Source organism: Prunus avium, chromosome 8 (assembly GCF_965620075.1).
Source record: "Prunus avium chromosome 8, drPruAviu1.hap1.1, whole genome shotgun sequence".
NCBI classification, from domain to species: domain Eukaryota; kingdom Viridiplantae; phylum Streptophyta; class Magnoliopsida; order Rosales; family Rosaceae; genus Prunus; species Prunus avium.
The window spans coordinates 6,260,448-6,281,506 of NC_142291.1; the positions used below are offsets into that span (position 1 = coordinate 6,260,448).

A 21,059-nucleotide genomic window follows, 5' to 3' on the forward strand; every position below is an offset into this window, starting at 1 on the left:
GTCCTCTTAGGAATGCAACAGCCTCCCGAACGCAATAATCACCGACAACGGAAAACAATTCGACTCCTCTCAGTTCCGGCACCTATGCCACCGATTTGGCATCAACCTGTTCTTCGCCTCCCCAGCACATCCACAGTCGAACGGCCAAGTCGAAGCCATCAACAAGATCATCAAGAAGACGCTGAAGAAAAAGCTTGGGACAGCTAAAGGAGCATGGCCCGATCTCCTTCCGGAAGCACTATGGGCCATCAATACCTCCTACCGGCGGTCGACTGGCGAGACGCCATTTTCCCTTGCCTTCGGTTCCGAAGCCGTTGTTCCAGTCGAGATCAACGCACACTCGTGCCGAATGGCATCTTACGAGCCAGAGCAAAACGAAGCCCAGCTCACTCTCAACCTGGACCTCATCGAGGAACACCGTTCCCAGGCTCAGCTTCGGAATGCCGCCTACAAACAACGAACTTCCCGCTACTACGACTCGCACGTCAGACGCCGATCGTTTAAAGTAGGGGACTGGGTACTACGTAAAATCTCCCTCGCCACCAAGGACTCCAACGACGGCACCCTTGGTCCATCTTGGGAAGGTCCTTACGAAGTTGTCACCATCTGCCGCCCAGGAACTTACCGTTTGCGCGGTACCGATGGTCAAACCCTCGGCCACCCTTGGAATGTAGAACATCTCAAATATTACTACAAGTGAACGCCCCTTCGGTCATCACCTCTGTACACAAAGGTCATACCTTCGGTCGTCACCATCGGTCATCCACTTTTGTAATCGGTTTAATTTGGAACTCCCTATTTTATACATACAGCACTACCATTCAACAATATTATATCAAACATATTCTACATACGACATGCACACATACAGAATTAAGGGACATAACACATTAACCCGAAACAAACTTAACACTGATAAATAAAAGGCCACAGAAGGGCCATCTGTCTTTGCAATATGCCATTCGGCACGCTCAAAAATGTTATACAATTCCCAAACGATACTTGGGTTTTAAAAAAAAAAAGTCTACGAGGTGGGTGGATCGGCTTCGGTCGCTACAACATCGGCATCAGCTGACGCAGGCACAGCATCAGTCGACGGCTCGGCAGTAGACGCAACGGCAGCCCTCGGCCCGGGATGACCTTCTTCCTCCCCACTGCTTGAATCGGTGTCGTCGGTTTCCTCGGGCTCGGCATCCTCACCCTTGTACGCCTCCACCATCTCTTCGGTTACCCCTTCCGGTAATGGCGGCGGATCCCGGAGAAAGTTCAGGTTCAGCTTCTTCTCTGCATTGTACCGCTTGAATCGATAGACAAAGTCGTCACATTGCTCCATGACTTCTTTGTCTACCAGAAGCGTGAACTCCTCCGACGCTCGGTAGTCATCTACGGCTTTCGCCTTCGCCTCCTCTACCTCCTTGCCATGCGACCGTTCGGCCGCATCCATAGCCACCTCCACCGCTGCCTTCGCCTCCTGCGCCGCCACCAAATCCAACTCCGTTGCTGCCAATTTCGATGTCAGCTCCGCTATCTTCGCAGCATTTTCCTCAGCACGCCGGTCGGCCTCCTGAATGAGCTTTCCGGCTTCAGCGATCTTCGAACGGCCCTCTTCAAACTTCTTTTGGTACCGTTCGGCAGCATTGATGGCTCGCTTCACCCAGAGCCACATCTCCATATCAACCTGATAACACATACAAAGTTAGTATGCCGAACGCATAACCACTTTAACAAAAAACAACAAGTTAAACACTTACTGCAGCCTGAAGCCGGAAGGCTCGCCCGGTCTGCTCGCGCAACGTCTTCATCGACAGTTGCTCAATCTCTGACAGCTCCATTTGAGCGCCATCGATCATGCTGTTGATGAACGGCACAGCCTTCCGAGGGCAAGCAATGTTCACCGGCCCCTCCTCTCCCTCTCCTTCATCATCGGGAATCACCACCGATGTCCCTTCATTCGGCCCCCTTGGCCGCTTCGGCAACGGCGTTGCGTCGAGGGCACCCTCAATCATCCTTTTTCCGGTTACTTGGAAGTGCACCTCCCGAACAGCATCAGCCTCGGCCGTCTGCTTCTCCCGGCGGCGATCCGCCACCGTCTGCTCATCACCTGAGGCCCCTGCCGCCGCCTTCTTCTTCGGTCTGGGGGACTGCCCTTTCTTCGGCTTCGGCGCCCCATGCCCCTCCAGCCGCCTCCTGGTCGCCTCGCTCATTGGACGCCCACCTGCCACTGCAAAAACACAAGTCATATCAGAAACGGTAGATATGAAAAGGAAGACGCTCACGACGCCTGCCGAACGGCATCACTCACTTTGCCTTTTCTCCTCTTCCTCTTCCTCCTTTAACCTTCGGTCGTGCTCTGATTTGCCGATCAAGCCCACCTTGTAAAGGTTCCGGAAGTATAGCAACTCCTTGAAGAAGCGATCTTCTTCGGCAATCTTCGTCCTCACCCTCTCGATCGCTTTCACTTCTCTGATCGGTGCAGACGGCCGTTTCAAGGACATTGAAACACAAACATCAGACGGTCAAAAAAAAAAAAAAAAAAACAAAACAAAACAAAAACAAAAACAAAAACACCAACTGCCGAACGGCAGGCTCTACCCTACCGACTGTATGGAAGGACGTAGGAATCCTCCTCTCCACGATCACTCCTGGTGCCGATTCCCAGTCACCAGAGACAATGACCCGACGCTTACGCCAGGTCTTCTGGGAGCTCGGCACCCCAACCACAAAGTGTCCACGCTGACCTGCCGATAGACAGTTGGACTGCACCCACCCTCCATTATCGGCACTCTTTGCCCTCGTCACACTGTACAGTTGGGCAAATTGTTCGTAGCTCGGATCCCCCTCGCCAGCCAAGCTGAACGCTGCGATCGTCCCAAGCAACGTAATCCAAAAGTTTGGATTATACTGCCCTGGTGCATATCCGATCGCAGCCAATATCTTCTGCACCGAATGTTTCAACGGCAGCCGAAGCCCGTGCTTGAAGGCATCAGTGAAGAAGACCACGCCCTTGTCATTATCACTGAGCGACTCCAAGGGCCCCGGGATCCGCATCCCTACCGATTCCGGAATATTGAACTCCGCCCGAATCTTCGCCAACTCAGCCTCGGTCAGCGTGTTCGGCTCTAAATCATCTACTCCGAACAACGGTTCTGTGGGCTTCGCCATCGGAATCTGTTGCCTCCCCCTGACAACCCTCAATACCCCTTCCCCTGGGACGGCAACGGACACGCCACCTCCATCGGCCTCCCGACCCGAAGTCGAAGGCTCCCTATCTTCAGGCACTCTCGTCGAAGTGCCCCCAGCCTCGGCACGCACTCTTGCCCTCTCTACTATTTCACAGCTTGAAGAGCTCCCAGAATCGGCACTCTCACTCCCCTCGGACGAACTCCCCGAGGACGATTCGTCCTCATAAGCCCTCGGACTACGCCTACCCTCGGATTCGGTATCTGACATCTACAAACACAAACGAAGGGAAACTAAGTGCTATGCTAGAATCAAAATCTTGTTCTACCCTTACACACTCATGTTCATGCTTGTTCATGCTTGTTCATACTTTGTTCAACCAAAAAATCAACGAATTCAACACTTTGATTCATACAAATGCCAAAACACGGCAACATACCTTGTTTGCACGGTGGTTCAAGTTCGCCGGAAATCGCCTCCGCCTTGTTCACACTCACCGGAAATCGCCTGCTCAGCCTTCGCACGGTTGCCGGAAATCGCCTCTCACAAGCTCTCTTCGCTCTCAAATATTCCAAGTATTTGTCCTCTCGTCCCCTCCTCACATTTATAGAGCCGATTTAGCATCGGGAAGCGAAGCGACGCATCGGGATACGAAACGCCGCGGCTCTTCACAGCCATGCCGCCACGTGTCACGCATGCATGGGGGAGACCAAACGTCAGTTGCAACGCTTCCAATCCTCAGAGACGCTTCAACTTCCCGAACGTGGCGGATCTAGCCACCTTCGAGCACAACTCCACTAGCAAACGGCAGGCGCACATCGTTGAGTTTTTCACTCACCTCTCGTGCCGAACGGCAGGCGCAAATCGTTGAGTTTTCACTCACCTCTCGTGCCGAACGGCCGGCGTACATCGTTGAGTTTTCACTCACCTCTCGTACCGAACGGCAGGCGCACATCGTTGAGTTTTCACTCACCTTTCGTGCCGAACGGCAGGCGCACATCGTTGAGTTTTCACTCACCTCTCGTGCCGACCGACAGCCGCATATTCACGAGTTTTCACTCACCTCTTGCAACAATCGGCACATCATGCCGTCTCTTCTCCAAGCTCACTCCCTTGGGCACTTGGGGGACTACATACCACCATCGGCAACTATGGGACCATTGTGTCCGGGTCAGAACGCCGAATACACATTCAAGTCCCCAACCGAGAAGCTTCTCAATCGGCAACTTGGGGGACTACTGTTTGTACCATATCTGACCCTCCACTCGTACAACGACACGTGGATCTCATAAACTCGCCCAAGTACCCAAGGCCTCGGACAATCGGCATCGGCCACCGATGGCATTGTCTCAAAGCTGCGAACAGCCATTACGAGCCCAACTCGTCTACAATCGGCATCCCTTACCGATTGTAGAGAATCAACCTCGAAGTACCCGCCCAAAATATCTAAGGACTCGTGTCGACCTCAGAAGGCCCTCCCACGAGTCCCACATCGAAAATGAGCACTAAGAGCATACTAAATGCCCCCTATAAAAAGGCCCCTTCCACTACAATACAGGGGTAAGACTTTTGAGCTTGACTTTTATACTTCTATATGGTCAACAGCAAGAGCTCTTAAAACAACAAACTTACTTCGGCATCGGAGGGTCTTAGGCTGGTTCCACACCGGTTCCATAGACCTTACGAGTCTTGACTTCTTTCTATTCAGGATCAGCATCCAAGGACAGGAAGAATCGGCATCCAATATTCAATCGATCTCTCGATCGTCCATCCCATTTGTAAGTTGCACTCATCTCTATCTGTTCAGATTTAGCGCCAACAGATTGGCGCCGTCTGTGGGAATCGCTTATCGATCAACCCATATCTCAAAACAAAGAACTCTGAGACCAAAAAATGAATCCATCTTCGGCCCTCCCTACCGATGGCCCCATCCTCGGCCTCGGTGGCGAGCCAAGTCCAACTCCCTTGCTTCAGACACCTGCTCGACCGACCACCCTGGAGGCTCGCATGGAGACCCTACAGCAGGATATGGCAAGAATGCAGGAGCACAACAATGTTCTCGCCTCCAAACTGGATGACACCCAGAGGCAGCTGCATCAACAACAAACTCTCTCCGCCCAGTTGCAGAACGATCGGGAACCAACCACACAGCTTCGGCAGGAGAAATCGTTTAAAGGAGGATTTGAACTCTTTCTCTGAAAGTACCGTTCCATAACTGTATAGAGAGAGCTAAATAAGAAAAAAAAAATTATTGTGATGCACACACACTTTGATGAAATTGGGTGATGTTAAATTGGTCTTTTATAAAGAGAATTCCCAATTCTACTTAATTAAGGAATTCCCAAAACCCAATTGAATAAAGAGAACTCCCAATTAAATCCCATTTAACTAAGGAAATAGAAGCCCATCTGAAAAAACCCACAAAAAGCCCACGCACAGCAATGACAGCATCAGTTTCCGGTTTTTTATTAAATTTTAAAACCCTGGTCCAAAACGATGTCGTTTTGGCCAGGCTTCGTTAAAAAAAAAGGAGAGCGCGCAGCGCACACCAGCAGCTGCGCAGCGCCTACTCTTTTGCGCATTTCGTCGAACACCTTCTGTGCGTCGCTGGTTTGCAGCAGAGGTGCAACTCCAGCACCTGTAATGGCGATTTCCGGTGACCGGAGGTGCGGGCGCGCCTCCTTGCGCCTGCACAGGTCTGCCATTGGGTGGAAGTAGTGTGTTGTTGATGTCGTGACTGGCGAAGAAGTAGGCGTTGTTCGAGTCGAATGGCCAGATGGACTGAGTCGTGAACTCGGTGGTGCTAGCTGGATCGCATTTGTCTTTGTCGTCGTCCATGAGAATCGACCAGGATCAGTTGATATTGTAATCGACTATGAAAATTGGGCATGAATCTTAAGAGAGATGCCAGAGAGAGAGAGAGAGAGAGAGAGAGAGAGATTAGGGTTTTGGGGTGTTTGGTTGTGCGTGGGAGTGTTGGAAAGGACATGTAGTTTTTGAATTTTTTGAAGGAAGGGGAGGGCCTTCAAAACTTTTAGTCTCATCAAGGTTGAGGGCTGTGGTTTTTACTTAGGGAGGGGCCTGGGTTTTGGGTCTGTGAGAGAGGAAGAGAGAGGAGCAGGCAGTGGTGGTTGTGGTGATGGCGACTGGGAAGGGATAATGGGGTTGGAGGAAGGGAATTAGGGATTTTTTGGTTTTAAAGTATTATTTTTATTTTTAATAGTTAAATTAAGTTTTTTAAAAGAGATTTTTTAATTTTTAAAATTTTTTTTTTCACACATGGCACTTAGTTTAGTAAAATAATGGGTCCTATTGGTGCCACGTCAACATTTTTAACAGAATTTTTAACAGACTTGACGGTAAGGGGCAAAGTGAGATACAAAACATTGGTCAAGGGGGCAAAGTGGGGTCACTCTAACTTTAAGGGGGTTAAGTGGGAATTAACCAATATTTCAGGGGGCACTGTAGCACTTAAGCCATTAATTTATACTCCGCAGGGAAGGGTGGTACTGGCTGAAGCTTGGGTCAGTAGACCCCAACCTCCCTAGTGTTCATTATGTCCTGTGATGGCCTCACTTGTCCTCCGCAAGGAGTGGTGTACTAGTTGAGCAGTGTAGGATTTGCTTTGTGATAGGTTTTGTTACTAATCTTGTTGTTCTGTGTTTAGGAGTTTCTCTGTGTATTGTTATCTTTTCTTTATGGACTGCTGTCAATGGTTGTAGCTTGTGGTTGGGTGACTACGAGTAATATAGTGTAGCACATGAGTATGTCTAAGTGGTATAATTCGTCCATATGTAAGTGGATATATTTTTTTTTTTCCGTTGCTTTTCTTAGCCAAAGTTAGTAAGGGGGAGAGGAGTTTTGTCACACACACTGCCATGGTGTTATTGGAATTTGAACATGAGACTATTGGTCTACAAGTTAAGGTTATTTTCCACTAGATTAGACTTCGTTGGCAAGTAGATATTTATTAGAATATAGAGTCAAGGAGAAGGGTACGGTAAAACTGGATTTCGTGCTTTTATAAAAATTGCTTATGGAATCAAATAAGGGTTTAGGTCAATTGGCCAAGACAATGTCTTCTCCTTTTGCACTGAGTTCGAACCTCCTATACTAATAGCTTTTTTATTTTAGGCTTTTTATTACAAATAGTCTTTGAGGTTTACGAAATTATCACATTTCATCCCTAACTTTTTTTGTGACACTAATGGTCCTTAAGGTTACCCTTCTCCACACATCAAAATGGTTCCTGCCGTTAGCTTCAGTCAAATTTTCTGTTAAATTGCGGTCGTGGCACATGTATGAGCCCACACATCCAATGGTATAGAGCCACGTAATTTTTAATATAATATAATATTTTTAAAACTTAAAATTCATAAAAAAATAAAAAAATTAAAAACAACTTAAATCTTTTTAATATCTCTCTCCCTCTCTCTCTCTCTCTATTTGAACATAGCATGAAAGATATTTAAAAATATATAAAAAAGATTTAAGTAGCTTTTAATTTATTTATTTTTTATGAATTTTAAGTTTTAAAAATATTTAAAATATATTATATTATATTATATTTAATGTCACGTGGCACTATACCATTGGATGTGTGGGCTCATACATATGCCACGTCATCAATTTAACAGAAAATTTGACTGAAGTTAGCAGCATGGATCATTTTGATCTGTGGAGGGTAACCTTCAGGATCATTAGTGTCACAAAAACATGTTAGGGATGAAAGATGATAATGGCGTAAACCTTAGGAACCGTTTGTGATAAAAAAATCTTTATTTTAGTTTAAAGCTCCTACATTGTAATAGTTTAGTTTAGAATATCGTGTTTGTCAAAATAAAATAAAAAAAATTGGAGACGGGAGAAATACTTGCTGGGGTTCAAATAGAGACTTCTTTTTCTTTATTATTATTACTAGCCTCTCTGCATGCGCTTCCGCGCCTGCGAGAGGTTTTTTTTTTTAAATTTAAATTTATTTTATAATTAAAAAAGATAATGGGTAGTTGTGTTCCATAAAAATAGGATCCATTATCTGATTTTTATTTTTATTTTTATTTTTTTAAATATGAAAAAGTGTGAATTTACCATATTATCCTCATTTAATTAATAATTATAATTTTTAATGTTTGTATTAACCAAGGGCATTTTCTGGTATTTTGAATGTTTCATCATTCTCTGTCTTTTGCTTTATATATATAGATTATTATTATTATTATTATTTTAATTTTAATTTTATATTTATTTTTAATTTTTTTTAATAGTAATTAAATAGGTTGGATTGCAGTAAAATGAGACACAAACCCGAATTGATCCGGATTCCTGTAATTAAAAGGAAAAAGGCCAAAAAACATTCAAGAGGGCGGTTTCTTGATTTTCTGCTTTCCTTCACGAGATCGAGTCCCTAATTTTCTCTCTCTCTCTAAATTCTGAGCTTCTCTGCCATAAGGCACTGGTTGCAAGCCATTGCTGTTTTACTTTGCATTCTCCAATTTCAGAATTTACAAATTCGTATCGAATTTAGGGTCTTTAATCTGCATAGCTGTTATTGTCAGAGTTTTTAAGAGCAAACAGTGAAAAGCGAAGACAAAAAAGGATGGTAAGGAGGAAGAAGATGAAGCAGTGCTTCACCTTCTTCTTCTTCTCCTATTAATTCATGGCCGCTTCTCAGCACCGCTGCGTTTTTGGTACTCTCCCTTATTCTGATTCATTCTCTGTTTGTTTCCCAAGATATTCCTTTAGAAAATAAAAATGCAATGATGAAATCTTGTGGCTTTCGATTTCAAATCCTACTCAATTGCAATGGGTTCGACTGGCAATTACTTTTCCCTTAACTTTAAGGGTTTTGTAGAAATTGGCTGAAAATCTTATGTGGGTCTTTGGGTAAATTCTAATGTTTTTTTTTTGTTGTGGTTGAATTTGTTGTGATGCAGTGGGGAATATACCTTATGATGCCACTGAGGAACAGCTTATAGAAATCTGCCAGGAGGTTGGCCCTGTTGTATCTTTCAGGTTAGTCAGTTGACTCACTTCCCAATTAGAAATTAGAAATTTAACATAAACCCTTTTCTTCCTGAACCCTAAATTGAATTTCTAGAACAAAAGGAAAAAAAAATTGAATATCATATCTTTTTGAATCCTATTTATGCTTTACATGATTCGCTTGGAGATCAATATATCATTATTCCCGAAGGAAAATATTTAATCTTTAACAGCAAAATTATACCTAGATTTGTTGTTATTTTCTAATTCTATGCTATAAGATGCTTTTTAATTCAAAGGGTGTTAAATAAGTTCTTGTGTTTGCAAAGTTATATGTTTTAGGATGTTAAATACGTTAAAGATAACTTTTGGAGTGAATTCAGAAGTGAAGTTCTGTTTTTGCTTTAGCTAGCTATTTCCATTTAGAAGGTTGATATTTTATGAAATTATATCAGTTAGGGAATCAAGATTAGTGGAAACTACTATATGATGTAGGTTAGTGTATGTGTATGCTTTATACCCAGACTTCTGGGTGGGTTGAAAGTAGAAACGTTTGTTGAATTTGTTTTAATCTGTACATCCTTTTTGCTTCAGATTAGTTATTGATAGAGAGACTGGAAAACCAAAAGGTTATGGATTTTGTGAGTACAAGGATGAAGAAACAGCACTAAGTGCTCGGCGTAATCTTCAGGGTTATGAGATCAATGGGAGGCAATTACGAGTTGATTTTGCTGAAAATGACAAAGGTGCTGACCGAAATCGAGAACAGGTACTAGGAGACTTTTAGCTACAATACTTTCCCCATTTTCTTTGCTTTTTGTTTTTTAATAACAAATTTCCTGAAGTATTGTTGTAAGAAGTATTGTAGTCTACTTTTCTTTTACTTTCCCATGCCTTTTATTAGAAGTGGCGTGACCTAGAAGAATATTGTACTATGATGCTAAATTCTTGGATTGCAAATCTGATCTGGATTGCCCATATAAATTGCTGTGATCTTGTATTTGCTGACTCGTAGAAGAAGTTCTGCAGTGTTTCATATGCCTGACTGTGGTCTTGTATTTGTTGACTCGCAGAAGAAGTTCTGCAGTGTTTAATATGCTTGACCTTTGATTTGGAGTTAAGAGCCCATACGGGCGAGCTACACTCATAATTTTGCTGTTTGCTTTCATTAGTCAGACTTTTATTTGTTAGTTAGTTTATTACAGTATTGTTGGCATTCTAAAACCCTTCTTTTTCAAGTGTTCTGCGTTTGATCTGTTATATTATTACTTTTGCTCATAGTACTGTTTCCCTGGAAATGCATCCAAATTAGCCAAATGACTGGTATCAATCATCTTGATTTGAAAATAGCAACAGTTAGGTGTTATAAATTTCGTTTTTATTGTAAGAGTAAAGTAATTATTTTTCTCTTGCAGGGTCGTGGTGGACCAGGACTGACTGCAAATGTTGGTTAGTTTTCTTCTCTCATTTTTTTTTTTTTTTTTTTCCTCTTATTTATTATTTGACCTAAGTGAAACCTGAAACTGTGCTATTCTTTTTTTCTTATGGGTGCATCGTAGATCCACAAAAACAAGTAGTGGGCCCATCTGTTCATGTGGAAGCTCTTCAGCATCAGCCAATTGGTCTCCATATAGCTATAACTGCGGCGACTGTCATGGCAGGAGCTCTAGGTGGTGCTCAGGCTGGTTTGCAGTCTAGTCAAAGTGGCTTGCAGAATCAATTGGCATCAGCCAATGATCCTTTGACACTTCATCTGGCCAAAATGTCCAGGGGTCAGTTGAATCAAATAATGTCGGAGCTCAAGGTGAGCAGTTTGACTGAAGCTTATTTCTTTATTCTGGATCCATCTTGGTATGTTTTTCATACTTTTTCTGATGATAGGTAATGGCTGTACAAAACAAAGAACTAGCTCGTCAGCTATTGCTTGCAAGGCCACAGTTGCCAAAAGCACTTTTCCAGGTAAATTTCTACTATTTGTATTGGTGTTTATGTTGTACTTATACCCTTTTTTGAATTCAATTCTTCTTGAACAAGATGAAGTTGTTTGAATATTTACTTGTAAAAAGGTGACAAATTATTGTGTCAAAGTGGGACTGTCCTTACGGAATAAGGCATATTGAAAGATGACCAAAGTCTGAGCATTGTGTTCCATTCGTTTATCTTACATTTTGCTAGCTTAAAAATATTGTTCTTCGTGATGATGTTCCCTTTACTGTCTTGTTGGCGGAATTCTCTCTCTCTCTCTCTCTCTCTCTCTCTCCTCCTCCTCCTCCTCCTCCTCCTCCTCCCTCCTCCTCCGCCAGCCCCCTGCTACACTCACTGGTCTCTTACTTGATATTGCTGATTGGAGGGAGGGCAAGGAAGATATATAAAAATTTCAAGTCGCTTTCTAGAACATACTATTAATTAAGGGGTCAAAGCTGTTTACATTTCAATTATGTGCATATAACATCCACATCCATCTGTGTTGAGTTTTAAATCTAGAAACACCCATCTCAGTGCATTGAGCATGTATAGTTTGGTATGCTTGTTTCCATGTTTTTCTTTAACCTTGTTATTTATAGTATTTGATATCTTAACTTTCTTTTCAGGCTCAAATAATGCTCGGAATGGTGAGCCCGCAAACGGTTCGTTTCTCCTCCTAGAACTATCTGTTGTCATAACAAAATATTGTTAAGTACTTGAACTGGGTTGACCTTTTAACACCTTGACTCTCCTTTTTCAGTTGCAGATGCCAAATATCAGGCAAACTTCAAGTCAGCCCTCACAGCCTCCATTCAATGAGGGCCAGCAGGGTCAGCCACCAGCTGTTCAAACCCTTTCTGAGCTACCCCCTCCTGCACAGAATAGGTTGCAAGCTGGGTTGGTGCCCAAAGTGCGAGAAGGCCAATTTTCTTCGGTACCTCAAAATCCATTGGTTCGGAGCCAGTTATCTGCACCCCAACAACACATGCAACCTCGAATGCAGCTTCCACAACATGCAAACCAACATGTCTTGCAACAGGCCCCATTGCTAGGGCAGTCTGGAGTTATAACACTTCCTCCCATACACCCCCAGTCTTCAGGCGGTTTGCCCATTCGACCACAAACTCAACTTGCAAATTCTTCTATTTCAAACCAGAAAATGCAGCCTCCTTTGCTACAGCATCCTGGTCTGGTTGGACGTGCCAATTTGGGGCAAAACACTCAGATGGTTCGTCCAAATGCTTCTGTACATCAGTCTCCTTTTCCTCGCCCTCTATCTGATGCCAGCTTTCAGGTGCCAACTTTTTCTAATTCTTGTCATATGAATAGGCAAATACTAATATAGATATTTATAAATAAACCCAATCCTAGACATGTATTTATAAAAAAACCCAAACACTATTTAAACATAGAAACACACCCAAAATCAACCCCACAATCAACAATTGTATATTTTTTGGGTGTGTTTATAAATGGGTTTTGAGTGTGTAATGATGGGTTTTGGGTGTTTATAAAGTGTTTTGGGTGTTGGGTTTTTTTATAGTTTCAGCCCCCATTTTGGGTGTTTTAGTGAAACTCCCATATTAATATCTAGCTGTTGTTTTGTTTCGTGGTTTTTTTTTTTTTTTTTTTTTTTAAAATAAAAAAAATACTTGGAAGAAAAATATCCATCCTTTCCTTCTTCGTCTTGGATGTCTACCTCCCACTAAAGCAGAGGATAAGAAAAAGATGATTAGTTGTGTTGATGGATATAATATTTTGTTAAGCTGGATAAAATTTCTACATAATTTATTTTGTATGTTTTGTATTTCTGTAGTTAACAGTCATAAAATCTCTTCCATTTTTCTGATAAGGAAGGTTACTTGTTTGTATTTACAAATACAAAGAACTAGGGTGGGAAAAAACTACCTCACCTTTCTAGTCTTTAGGCGCTTTTAGTTATCTTGCTAGTTTCACTATTTGTTGGTGTTATTTAACTTGTTATATTTGTAACAGCCTGGTCCCTCAATGTCTTCGGGAATGTCACTGGCAGTCAACAGGGATGATGATTTATCTTCCGAATCAGTTAAGCGCCCTGCAAAGCAAATGAAGTTGGACGATGGAAGGAGTACCTCTTTGTCAGCAGGGCTTGTGTCTAATGCCAATGGATCTGCATTGCCTCATGTTTTTGGAGCTGGCTCAATGCCTGGGAAGCCTGTTCCTAACCCAGAAGAAGTACTGCAGTCTGAGAAACAGACTTCTCAGGTAATGTCTTCCTTTGGTGATTTTTTTGTTTTGTTTTGTTTTGGTTTTTGTGTTTTTGTTTTGTTTTTGTTTTTGTGTTTTTGTTTGTTGTGTTCCAGTTTACTTCTCGTGTCTTCGCTAGTTTGGTCTTTAAACTGGACATTATTGTAAAAAGAAAGCTGTCTTGCTCTCAGTGATGCAGAAGTTTTATTTTTCGAGTATCATTAATTGCTAGCACAAGTTTTGATTAAGCATATGTTAAATTAGACCATCCAACTCAAAACCAATAACTAATTGGCATAGGTGGAGCCTGATGTGAGAATTTATATTCTTAACACATCCCCTCACGTGTGGGCTCACAAAGCCAAACTCATGGTTCAATTATATGGTGCAAATTGGGCCTCAACATGGATGAACTTCTTGTTCTGGTATCATGTTGCAGATACAGCATCGAATGGAAAACCAAATGGCATTAATGGAAAGATGTAGGATTTCATAAATTGAAATTTTAGGCTTTAATAAAAATGTGGGATTTTATACTCAGCGGATTTTGGAAAAGTGTTTGGATTTCCACTTATTTGAGTAGCTGAAGGATTTCTTTTCTTCTTTTTTTTTTTTTTTTCTCTGTTAATGAGTTTTTCTTTATAATAATTTTGGTGAACTTTTGGTGTTCTCTTAACTCGGTTTAGAAAGGAAATATCAATTACATAATGAACTTTTGGTTCTAAGCCATCTCTAGCAATGAATCAACAACTCGAAGTACCTTTTTTTTCGTGTGTTCTTGATAAACCAGCATGTATAACATAAAGACTTTGCCCCTGAATCTTAGTACGTTTAACTCTAGTTTGTAGTTTATAGTGTCCACTGTCTGTACTTATTAAACTGTAAGATAATAAAAGTTTCTTCTTTTCCAAAAAATGTTGGGCAAGAAATGCTACATGGTAGTTGCCAATTTCCCATTTGATCTGAGTATCTGACATCATATGTTTTCTTTTTCTCAGTCTCAGCTTCCACCTGGGGTGGAGTCTGCTCTACTACAACAAGTTTTGAGCCTAACACCTGAAAAGCTGAGCTCATTGTCTCCGGAACAGCAACAACAGGTCATTAAACTCCAACAGATGCTTCGGCGAGATCAGATTCAGCCATCGTAGCAGATAGTCATAGATGACCGGTTTTGATGCGGCAATTCATTACATACATGTGCAGGCACCAACTTGCTTGCTCTACAACAACATAAAGCTTGCTATTGATTCAATCAATTTTGATTGCTTGTAATATTATGTCCACATAAGAGTCAGATCAGTGGATCTGCAGTGCATGAGGCACCATATTATTCACGTAGCTTACACAAGCTTGTGTTTAGTGTAATCAGTAAATTAGTTAGAATAGGAAAATTTTGAGTAGTTTCTGTATCACAAAAATTTAAATTTATCTTCACTTGCATACAATTGTCGCTTCACTTTTGACCAGCATCTTCTATTTGTACTTTGCTCCCGCATGTGTACTTGGTTTGAGGTAATTCAAAAAAGTACATCTGCATCTTGTATCACTTCATGATCTGTATTGACACTTCGTTCTCCAGACTTGATCTGTTGTTTTTAGTTATTTACGTGTTTACTTCTTTTTCTTGGTTATAATTTATGTGTTACTTCTAAGCTTGTCCAGATCTGCTGTCTCCGAATTTCCTATGCCCTCTGTCCCTTGCATAAATTTTTGACATTTCTCCCCAACTTAACAGGTCACGAACATTGGTTAATTCGTATGGAGAAGTAAAAAATCAGATCTTTTCTGTCAGTGCTTATGGATCTTCTACTTGTACACTTGGCCTTACTTTCTCGTAGAGGAGACATGAAATTTGGAGAAATTTTTATATGTTCCGGCTACACCACGTGGCTGATGTACCATCCAAAAAATATAGAACATATGGAATTATTGTCTTACTACATTTCTTTTTATGATAAGTGGTGGGCTGGATTGGTAATATTTCATATGTCCTTCGTCTATTGGATGGTACACCAGTCACGTGGTGTACCTGGAACACCCAAAAATTACTCTGAAATTTGAGGACAGCAGATCTGGACTCCTTTTAAGGATAGAGAGCCGATTTGAGGGCAATAGATCCAAGACTCAACATAGAGAGTTGATGCTTATGGACTCTTTTAAGGATAGAGAGCTGATTTGAGGACAGTAGATCCAAGACTCAGCGTAGAGAGTTGATGCTTATGGGGCTAATCGTACTGTAAAATATGGGTGGGCATTGGAAACGCAAAATCGTAAAATCGAACCAAACCAAACCGAAAAAATTCAAAAAGAACTGTGTTGATCGAAAAAGTAAAAAACCAAAATAAATTCGAACCAGACCGGTTCAGACCGATTTTGGTTTCGATTTTCCACCACAAGAAACCGGTCTAATAAATTAATTTTTATATATTTATATATTATATATATTTATATTATATATATAATTTAACATACGGCTGTTTTTTATTGGTTGTCTAAAAAAATAAAAGAAAGAAGAGAGAGAACATTGGTACAATCAATTCTATACTATTTTAATGCCCAACTTGGAAACCATGAGAGACACGTGATTAAAAAGCAAGTTGGGTGTTCATTCATGATGTTGATGTCTTTGGTAGAGGGAAGTGAATGGCTCTTTTTTATTTTTTTATGAAATCTTTCGGACTTTTTGAGGCTCGATACCCATAACAAAAATATTTGTTTATTCCTCTAAGTTCTCTCTCTTCTCTAAGTTCTCTGTATTCTCTCACTTTTCTCTGATTTCTTCTTTCTCTCTCTCATTCTTTCATTCCTCTCTTCTTGCTCATCGATTTTTTCTTCCTCTCTTCTTGCTTCAATTCTTTCCTTTATCTCCTCTCATCTCATTTATTCTTTCTTTCCTCCATTCTTTCTCACTGAATATCTCTCTTTCTCTTGTTTTTTTTTTCGTATTTTTATTTCATTGTTTTATTTCTCACCAGATCTTTATTTCTTCTTCTCTTCTTCTCCTCTCCTATTTGTCTGATATCTCTTTTTGTTTCTTACTCTCCTTTGGTGCATTGATTAGATCTGTTTGCTGGATAGTTTTTTTGGTATCTTTTAAGGTTTAGATATGGTTTTTCTTGTATGGATTCGGCGATTCACATTGCTTTGTGTAGAAATGTCAGTTAGGCTAAAGAGCCGGTTCAAAGCATGAAAACCGAAACCGAACTGGACCTAAACTGGTCTAGGTTGGTCCCGTTTTCTTTTGTATTTTAGTTAAAATTCGAACCGGACTGTATCGGTGAATAGTTTCAATTTCAATTTCAATTTTACTTGAAAACCGAGTCGAATCAGACCGTGCCCAGGCCTACTGTAAAAGTGAAATTTATAGTGCTAATGGTAGTTAACAAATATTATTGGGTTAAAAAAAAGAAACTAGTAGTGGCATTTCAAAAAAGTCATTATTCCCTCAACTATGCAATATCATTGCATTAAGAAGTTTATTTCAATTAAAAACAAAACGCCGATCACAGAACGATAGCATTATTTGAATCTAGTTAAAATGCATCAACTTAAAGCAACACTAGAGTTTTAAAGGCGTCCACAATCAAATCGAGTGCTACGATTCATATCACGAAAAAGAGCGGCCATCAAGATGACACACAGAAATTTGACCAACCCTGAAGAATCTTGATGTAGCAAACCAGCAAGAAAACTTTGTGTTGACAGCTGCACCAGTCTCATCCTTCTTTCCTTGACATACTTATCCAAAGCCTCTTCCACTTCCATCATCATTATATGCTTTGCCCTTGATTTTTTATCATAATTTTCAGCCAACTTCTGAGCCAAACATCTAGCAATGACAACTGAGTCTTCAATGCCAACAGCGCCACCCTGGGCAAGGAAAGGTCCCATCGGATGCATGGCATCGCCAGCCACTGTCACGCTTCCTTTTCGAAAGTTTCCTGCCAGAATGTCCCACGGCGAACGGTATCTCAAGCGTGATTTAGATAATGATTCAATGTCACTATTGCTTATCATGTCTATCGTTTCTGACGGGAAGTCTTTGACTGCTTCTAATGTCAGCTGCTGAATGAGCTCTGGATCCTTTGGAACCTCCAACCCTGTTCATATAAACAATTTCTTTCATGTATGTAATCAGAATTCAGTCATGGTTCTACAATAGTTTTGAGTTATTTTTCATTTTGGTTCCGTAAATTGTATTTTGTCCAATTAGCCTTAACAATTAAAGCCAAATCAGAATGGAAGTGTCAAATTAATTCATAGAATGTCAGTGTGACGTGCACGTGTAGAAATATTTCGATCTTATTGAAGCATTTTTATGTGGATTATCCATTAGGCACTTAAATGATTTTCCGGAAGTATATTGAATCGGACATTGCAATTTACCTCCTCTACCATACATGACTCTCTGAATGACGACCCAATAAACCAATTTATTGTGAATGGGCATTCTTCCAACTGTGCACTTGTCACTCCTAACTTGGACAAATTTGTTCTCAAAATTATGACCACTTGGATACATTGTAAAACCTCTAACCGCCGATAATGAGAAGAGCTTTGTTGGTTTTAGGTCAAGAAAATCTGCAACAACTGAGTTGGCTCCATCACATCCAATCAAAACCTGACACGTATAATTTTCATTTTGGCTTAATATTATTTTTCATTGGATATTGACAAATGAAATATAACTTGTTCACCTTGGCTTTGATGGAGCTTCCATTCTGGAGATGAAGACTTGGACTGGTAGTTGATGAGTCTAACTTAACAGAGAGTGCTTGGCATCCAAGGCGTATGGTGCCACGTGGCAAGCTATCTGCTAGTGCTGTGATCAGATCCGTCCGTTTCAGGCATCTTGTTTCCCCACCTCTATAATTAATTATAAGGTTAGGCCTAAAAGACTTCATGTAAACATGAAAGAGGTGGATTAGTAAGAGTAATGTTAATTACTAGAAAGATGTGGTTTTCTTTTTTACTTACATTGATTTGTTTTTAGCTTTCTCTACGCGGTTTTGGTTTTTGTCACAGATGCATCTTTCTTTTTCTTCTTAATATAATATAGGGGGATAGGGGGATAGGGGTAAGGAGGGCTCCCAAAAGCATAGGTCCTCTCTCCTTTTGGACCGAGGGTGGATGTTTGAGGAGCAAATTTCGCCAAATCCTCTATTTTAAAATGACTTGAACAAATTTGATGAAAATATATGATGACTATAGGCATATTATTGATGTACGTAATATACAGAAATTAACTTGGGTCATATATAATCACACTTACCCAATCGGTATTTCTCGTTGCTTCCCACTATTGAGGCATATGTCTGTAGTCCTACGTATGAAAATAGCAATAACAAAAACAATAATAGTATAATTAATTGTGAATTTTTTATTTTTTATTTTATAGAAACAGATATGGACATAAATACCCTTGAAGCGACACGGCAGTCTGTCTGAGCTTGGAGGCCACACCAAGTTCATCCAAAGCTCGCCAACCATTTGGTCGAATGGTGATTGCTGCCCCGGTGGCACGCAGGGATTCTGATCTTTCCAACACCACACTCCTCAAACCCTTCCTACATATGTTCCATGTACTAAATCATGTTGATCTTTACATATAAAAATAATTACTCAGTTGGTTATGAGTACTTTGGCCTCAAGTCCTCCTGTGACTGAGATTCGAAAACCCCAGACACCCATGAATGCTCATGTGTAAACCCCCTTTCCCCAATTGCTTGTGCTCAAAATAAATAAATACTATAATTAAGCATAAATTAATCAACTACTTATTCTGTTTTGAAATACACTCCAGTAGTAGGGAAGAATCAAAGTACCTATGAAGAGCAAGGGCAGTTGCAAGGCCGCAGATTCCACCACCAACTATGGCAATCTCTATCTCTTCAGCTACTTCCATATTTCTGACCCTCTCTCTCTGTCTCTAGTAGAAATATATGTTGTAAAATGAACGGTATATGTTGGAATATTGACTATGTAAAATAATAGGGCTACAGCTTTAGTGTTTACAATCTCACTGGCTCACTGATTTTTCTCTCTGCTCTCTGCTCTCACTCTTCCTCTTTCTTCCTTCTCTATCGGGGCTTTCTTTCTTTCTCACTTGGTGTGCTCTCATTCTTTTTCTGGAGAGATACATTCTCTACTGATAGAGGTGTTTATTTATAGGCCAAACTCATAAGCCTTTGGATTCTCTCTAATGTTTGGCAGACAAGCATCATCATTTTTCTTCAATCAGTTAGGTTGTGGGCTCTACCATTTTGGGCTCCATTCTTGACTTTACAACATTGTAAAAAGAGGAGTGGAAGGTGAGACACTATCTAGTCCTCTTCTTGGCATTATGCTCATGTATTCATTCATTTACTGATTCCATTTTGAGAAAAGTTTTGGAAATTGATATTTTTCTCTCTCAATCCTCTTTTCCCTGGTCAGACAGTTTTGTCCAAGGCATTATATAAACCTGACTGAGCATATTTAGATAAACTTTAAGCAACTAATTAATTAGAGATTAGAGATGCGCTAGCTAGCTCTTGAGTTTAATTATTCTTGTATTTAGTTAATTCCCGGTTTAGTGCATCCCAAGTAAGAAATGACATTATTCCTTGTTTGATGCAGGTCTGATGGATAAAGAGCAGAAGACAATCTACTAGTGATGAATCTTATGTTATTTGTTTTTGGGAATCACTTGACATTTAAGTTGAACTTAAATATGTAGCATTTTGTTTTTGAGATATCTTGTGAATTTGTTGGAAGAATGTTAGATATATGGATTGCTTTTGAATGCAATGAATTATTTGATGCTATAAATTTTATCTACAGTACTGTTTGAAAGAAATTAATTGTGATTTAATATTGTAATACAATAAATAAAGAACATGGAGAGGTAAATCTAATTAGTTACCAATTTTTTGAAATACATTAGTGACCAAGCAAGTAGGTCACTAATGTGGGCACGTGACCCAGTTTCAGTGACCAAAATGCATGTTTTGGTGCCGAAATTGTAAGCCCTTTAGTGACCAAAGTTGTGGTCCCTAATAGCGTTTTTATTAGTGACCAGACAGGGATAGCCACTGATTCTTTGTGTTGTAGTGACCAATAGTTGACATTGGCCAGTAAATAGAATTTGTGATGAGCTTCTAGTGACCACCCAGTATATTTGGACACTGATTACATTCAGTGACCCAAAAGGGTAGTTTCTATGACCAAGTGGGCGGCCACTAATACCTGTTTTTCTTGTAGTGAACACTCCCCCTTGGAGACCACAAATAATATGTCAGTTGCCTCATTAAAATCTTGCTTGAAGAAAACCCAGTGAGATAGAAAACTAGTGGAAGGAAGAAAAGTACAACAATTAGTATGGCGTACTTCTGGATGCTCCTCCTAATGAATATCTCCCCCTGATATCTTCATAATTATCTCTCTTCTCATCTTTGACCAATGATATTGTTGACATTTAATAATAGAACGCGGTTACAATCAACACAACCCATTAATGATTTAAGTAGCTACTATTCCCATGTGCATGCACATGCATCAATTATAAGCATTTCTTTGCTTTTGAATACCCACGCCAATTCATGGGGCTTTTATTCTCTCTCTCTAATATATGCTTTTTGGCTCATTTTTCAAACCTCAATTACATATAGGTCCTACTATGTCCAGCACAAGCTTTGTCCTTTTCCAAAAAGCTTAAGAGGGGTGTA

General features: G+C 40.7%; 3 protein-coding genes across 3 annotated transcripts; 1 reads left to right on the forward strand and 2 right to left on the reverse strand.

Annotated features, from left to right (window-relative positions):
- Window positions 1–795: 795 nt before the first annotated feature.
- Window positions 796–1,832, reverse strand: LOC148291226 (uncharacterized). The gene is made up of 3 exons (XM_088245719.1): window positions 1,752–1,832; window positions 1,232–1,678; window positions 796–846 (listed from the first exon to the last, which is right to left on the reverse strand). The coding sequence occupies exons 1-3, from the start codon at window positions 1,830–1,832 to the stop codon at window positions 796–798; spliced, it is 579 nt and encodes a 192-aa protein (XP_088101845.1).
- Window positions 1,833–8,493: 6,661 nt separating this feature from the next.
- CSTF64 (cleavage stimulating factor 64) lies at window positions 8,494–14,955 on the forward strand. Its single transcript, XM_021964796.2, has 10 exons — window positions 8,494–8,867; window positions 9,114–9,192; window positions 9,757–9,931; window positions 10,578–10,611; window positions 10,722–10,966; window positions 11,044–11,121; window positions 11,754–11,789; window positions 11,888–12,421; window positions 13,123–13,371; window positions 14,352–14,955. Exons 1-10 carry the CDS (start codon window positions 8,837–8,839, stop codon window positions 14,499–14,501), a joined length of 1,611 nt encoding a protein of 536 aa, XP_021820488.1. The 5' UTR covers window positions 8,494–8,836; the 3' UTR covers window positions 14,502–14,955.
- A 1,835-nt stretch (window positions 14,956–16,790) lies between these two features.
- On the reverse strand, window positions 16,791–19,504 carry LOC110762177 (monooxygenase 1). The gene is made up of 6 exons (XM_021964779.2): window positions 19,179–19,504; window positions 18,774–18,920; window positions 18,626–18,676; window positions 18,051–18,219; window positions 17,740–17,974; window positions 16,791–17,453 (listed from the first exon to the last, which is right to left on the reverse strand). The coding sequence occupies exons 1-6, from the start codon at window positions 19,256–19,258 to the stop codon at window positions 16,921–16,923; spliced, it is 1,215 nt and encodes a 404-aa protein (XP_021820471.2). The 5' UTR covers window positions 19,259–19,504; the 3' UTR covers window positions 16,791–16,920.
- Window positions 19,505–21,059: the final 1,555 nt, after the last annotated feature.

Coding starts and splice junctions, on each gene's coding strand:
- LOC148291226 (XM_088245719.1), bottom strand. CDS start 1,832: ATGGAGCTGTCAGAGATTGAGCAACTGTCGATGAAGACGTTGCGCGAG. Junction 1,679..1,751: donor CCTTCCGGCTTCAGGCTGCA/GTAAGTGTTTAA, acceptor ATGTGTTATCAG/GTTGATATGGAGATGTGGCT. Junction 847..1,231: donor CGCCGCCATTACCGGAAGGG/GTAACCGAAGAG, acceptor TGTCGTATGTAG/AATATGTTTGATATAATATT.
- CSTF64 (XM_021964796.2), top strand. CDS start 8,837: ATGGCCGCTTCTCAGCACCGCTGCGTTTTTG. Junction 9,193..9,756: donor GGCCCTGTTGTATCTTTCAG/GTTAGTCAGTTG, acceptor TTTTTGCTTCAG/ATTAGTTATTGATAGAGAGA. Junction 10,612..10,721: donor AGGACTGACTGCAAATGTTG/GTTAGTTTTCTT, acceptor GGTGCATCGTAG/ATCCACAAAAACAAGTAGTG.
- LOC110762177 (XM_021964779.2), bottom strand. CDS start 19,258: ATGGAAGTAGCTGAAGAGATAGAGATTGCCATAGTTGGTGGTGGAATC. Junction 18,921..19,178: donor ACTGCCCTTGCTCTTCATAG/GTACTTTGATTC, acceptor GAACATATGTAG/GAAGGGTTTGAGGAGTGTGG. Junction 17,454..17,739: donor AGTCATGTATGGTAGAGGAG/GTAAATTGCAAT, acceptor TTATATGAACAG/GGTTGGAGGTTCCAAAGGAT.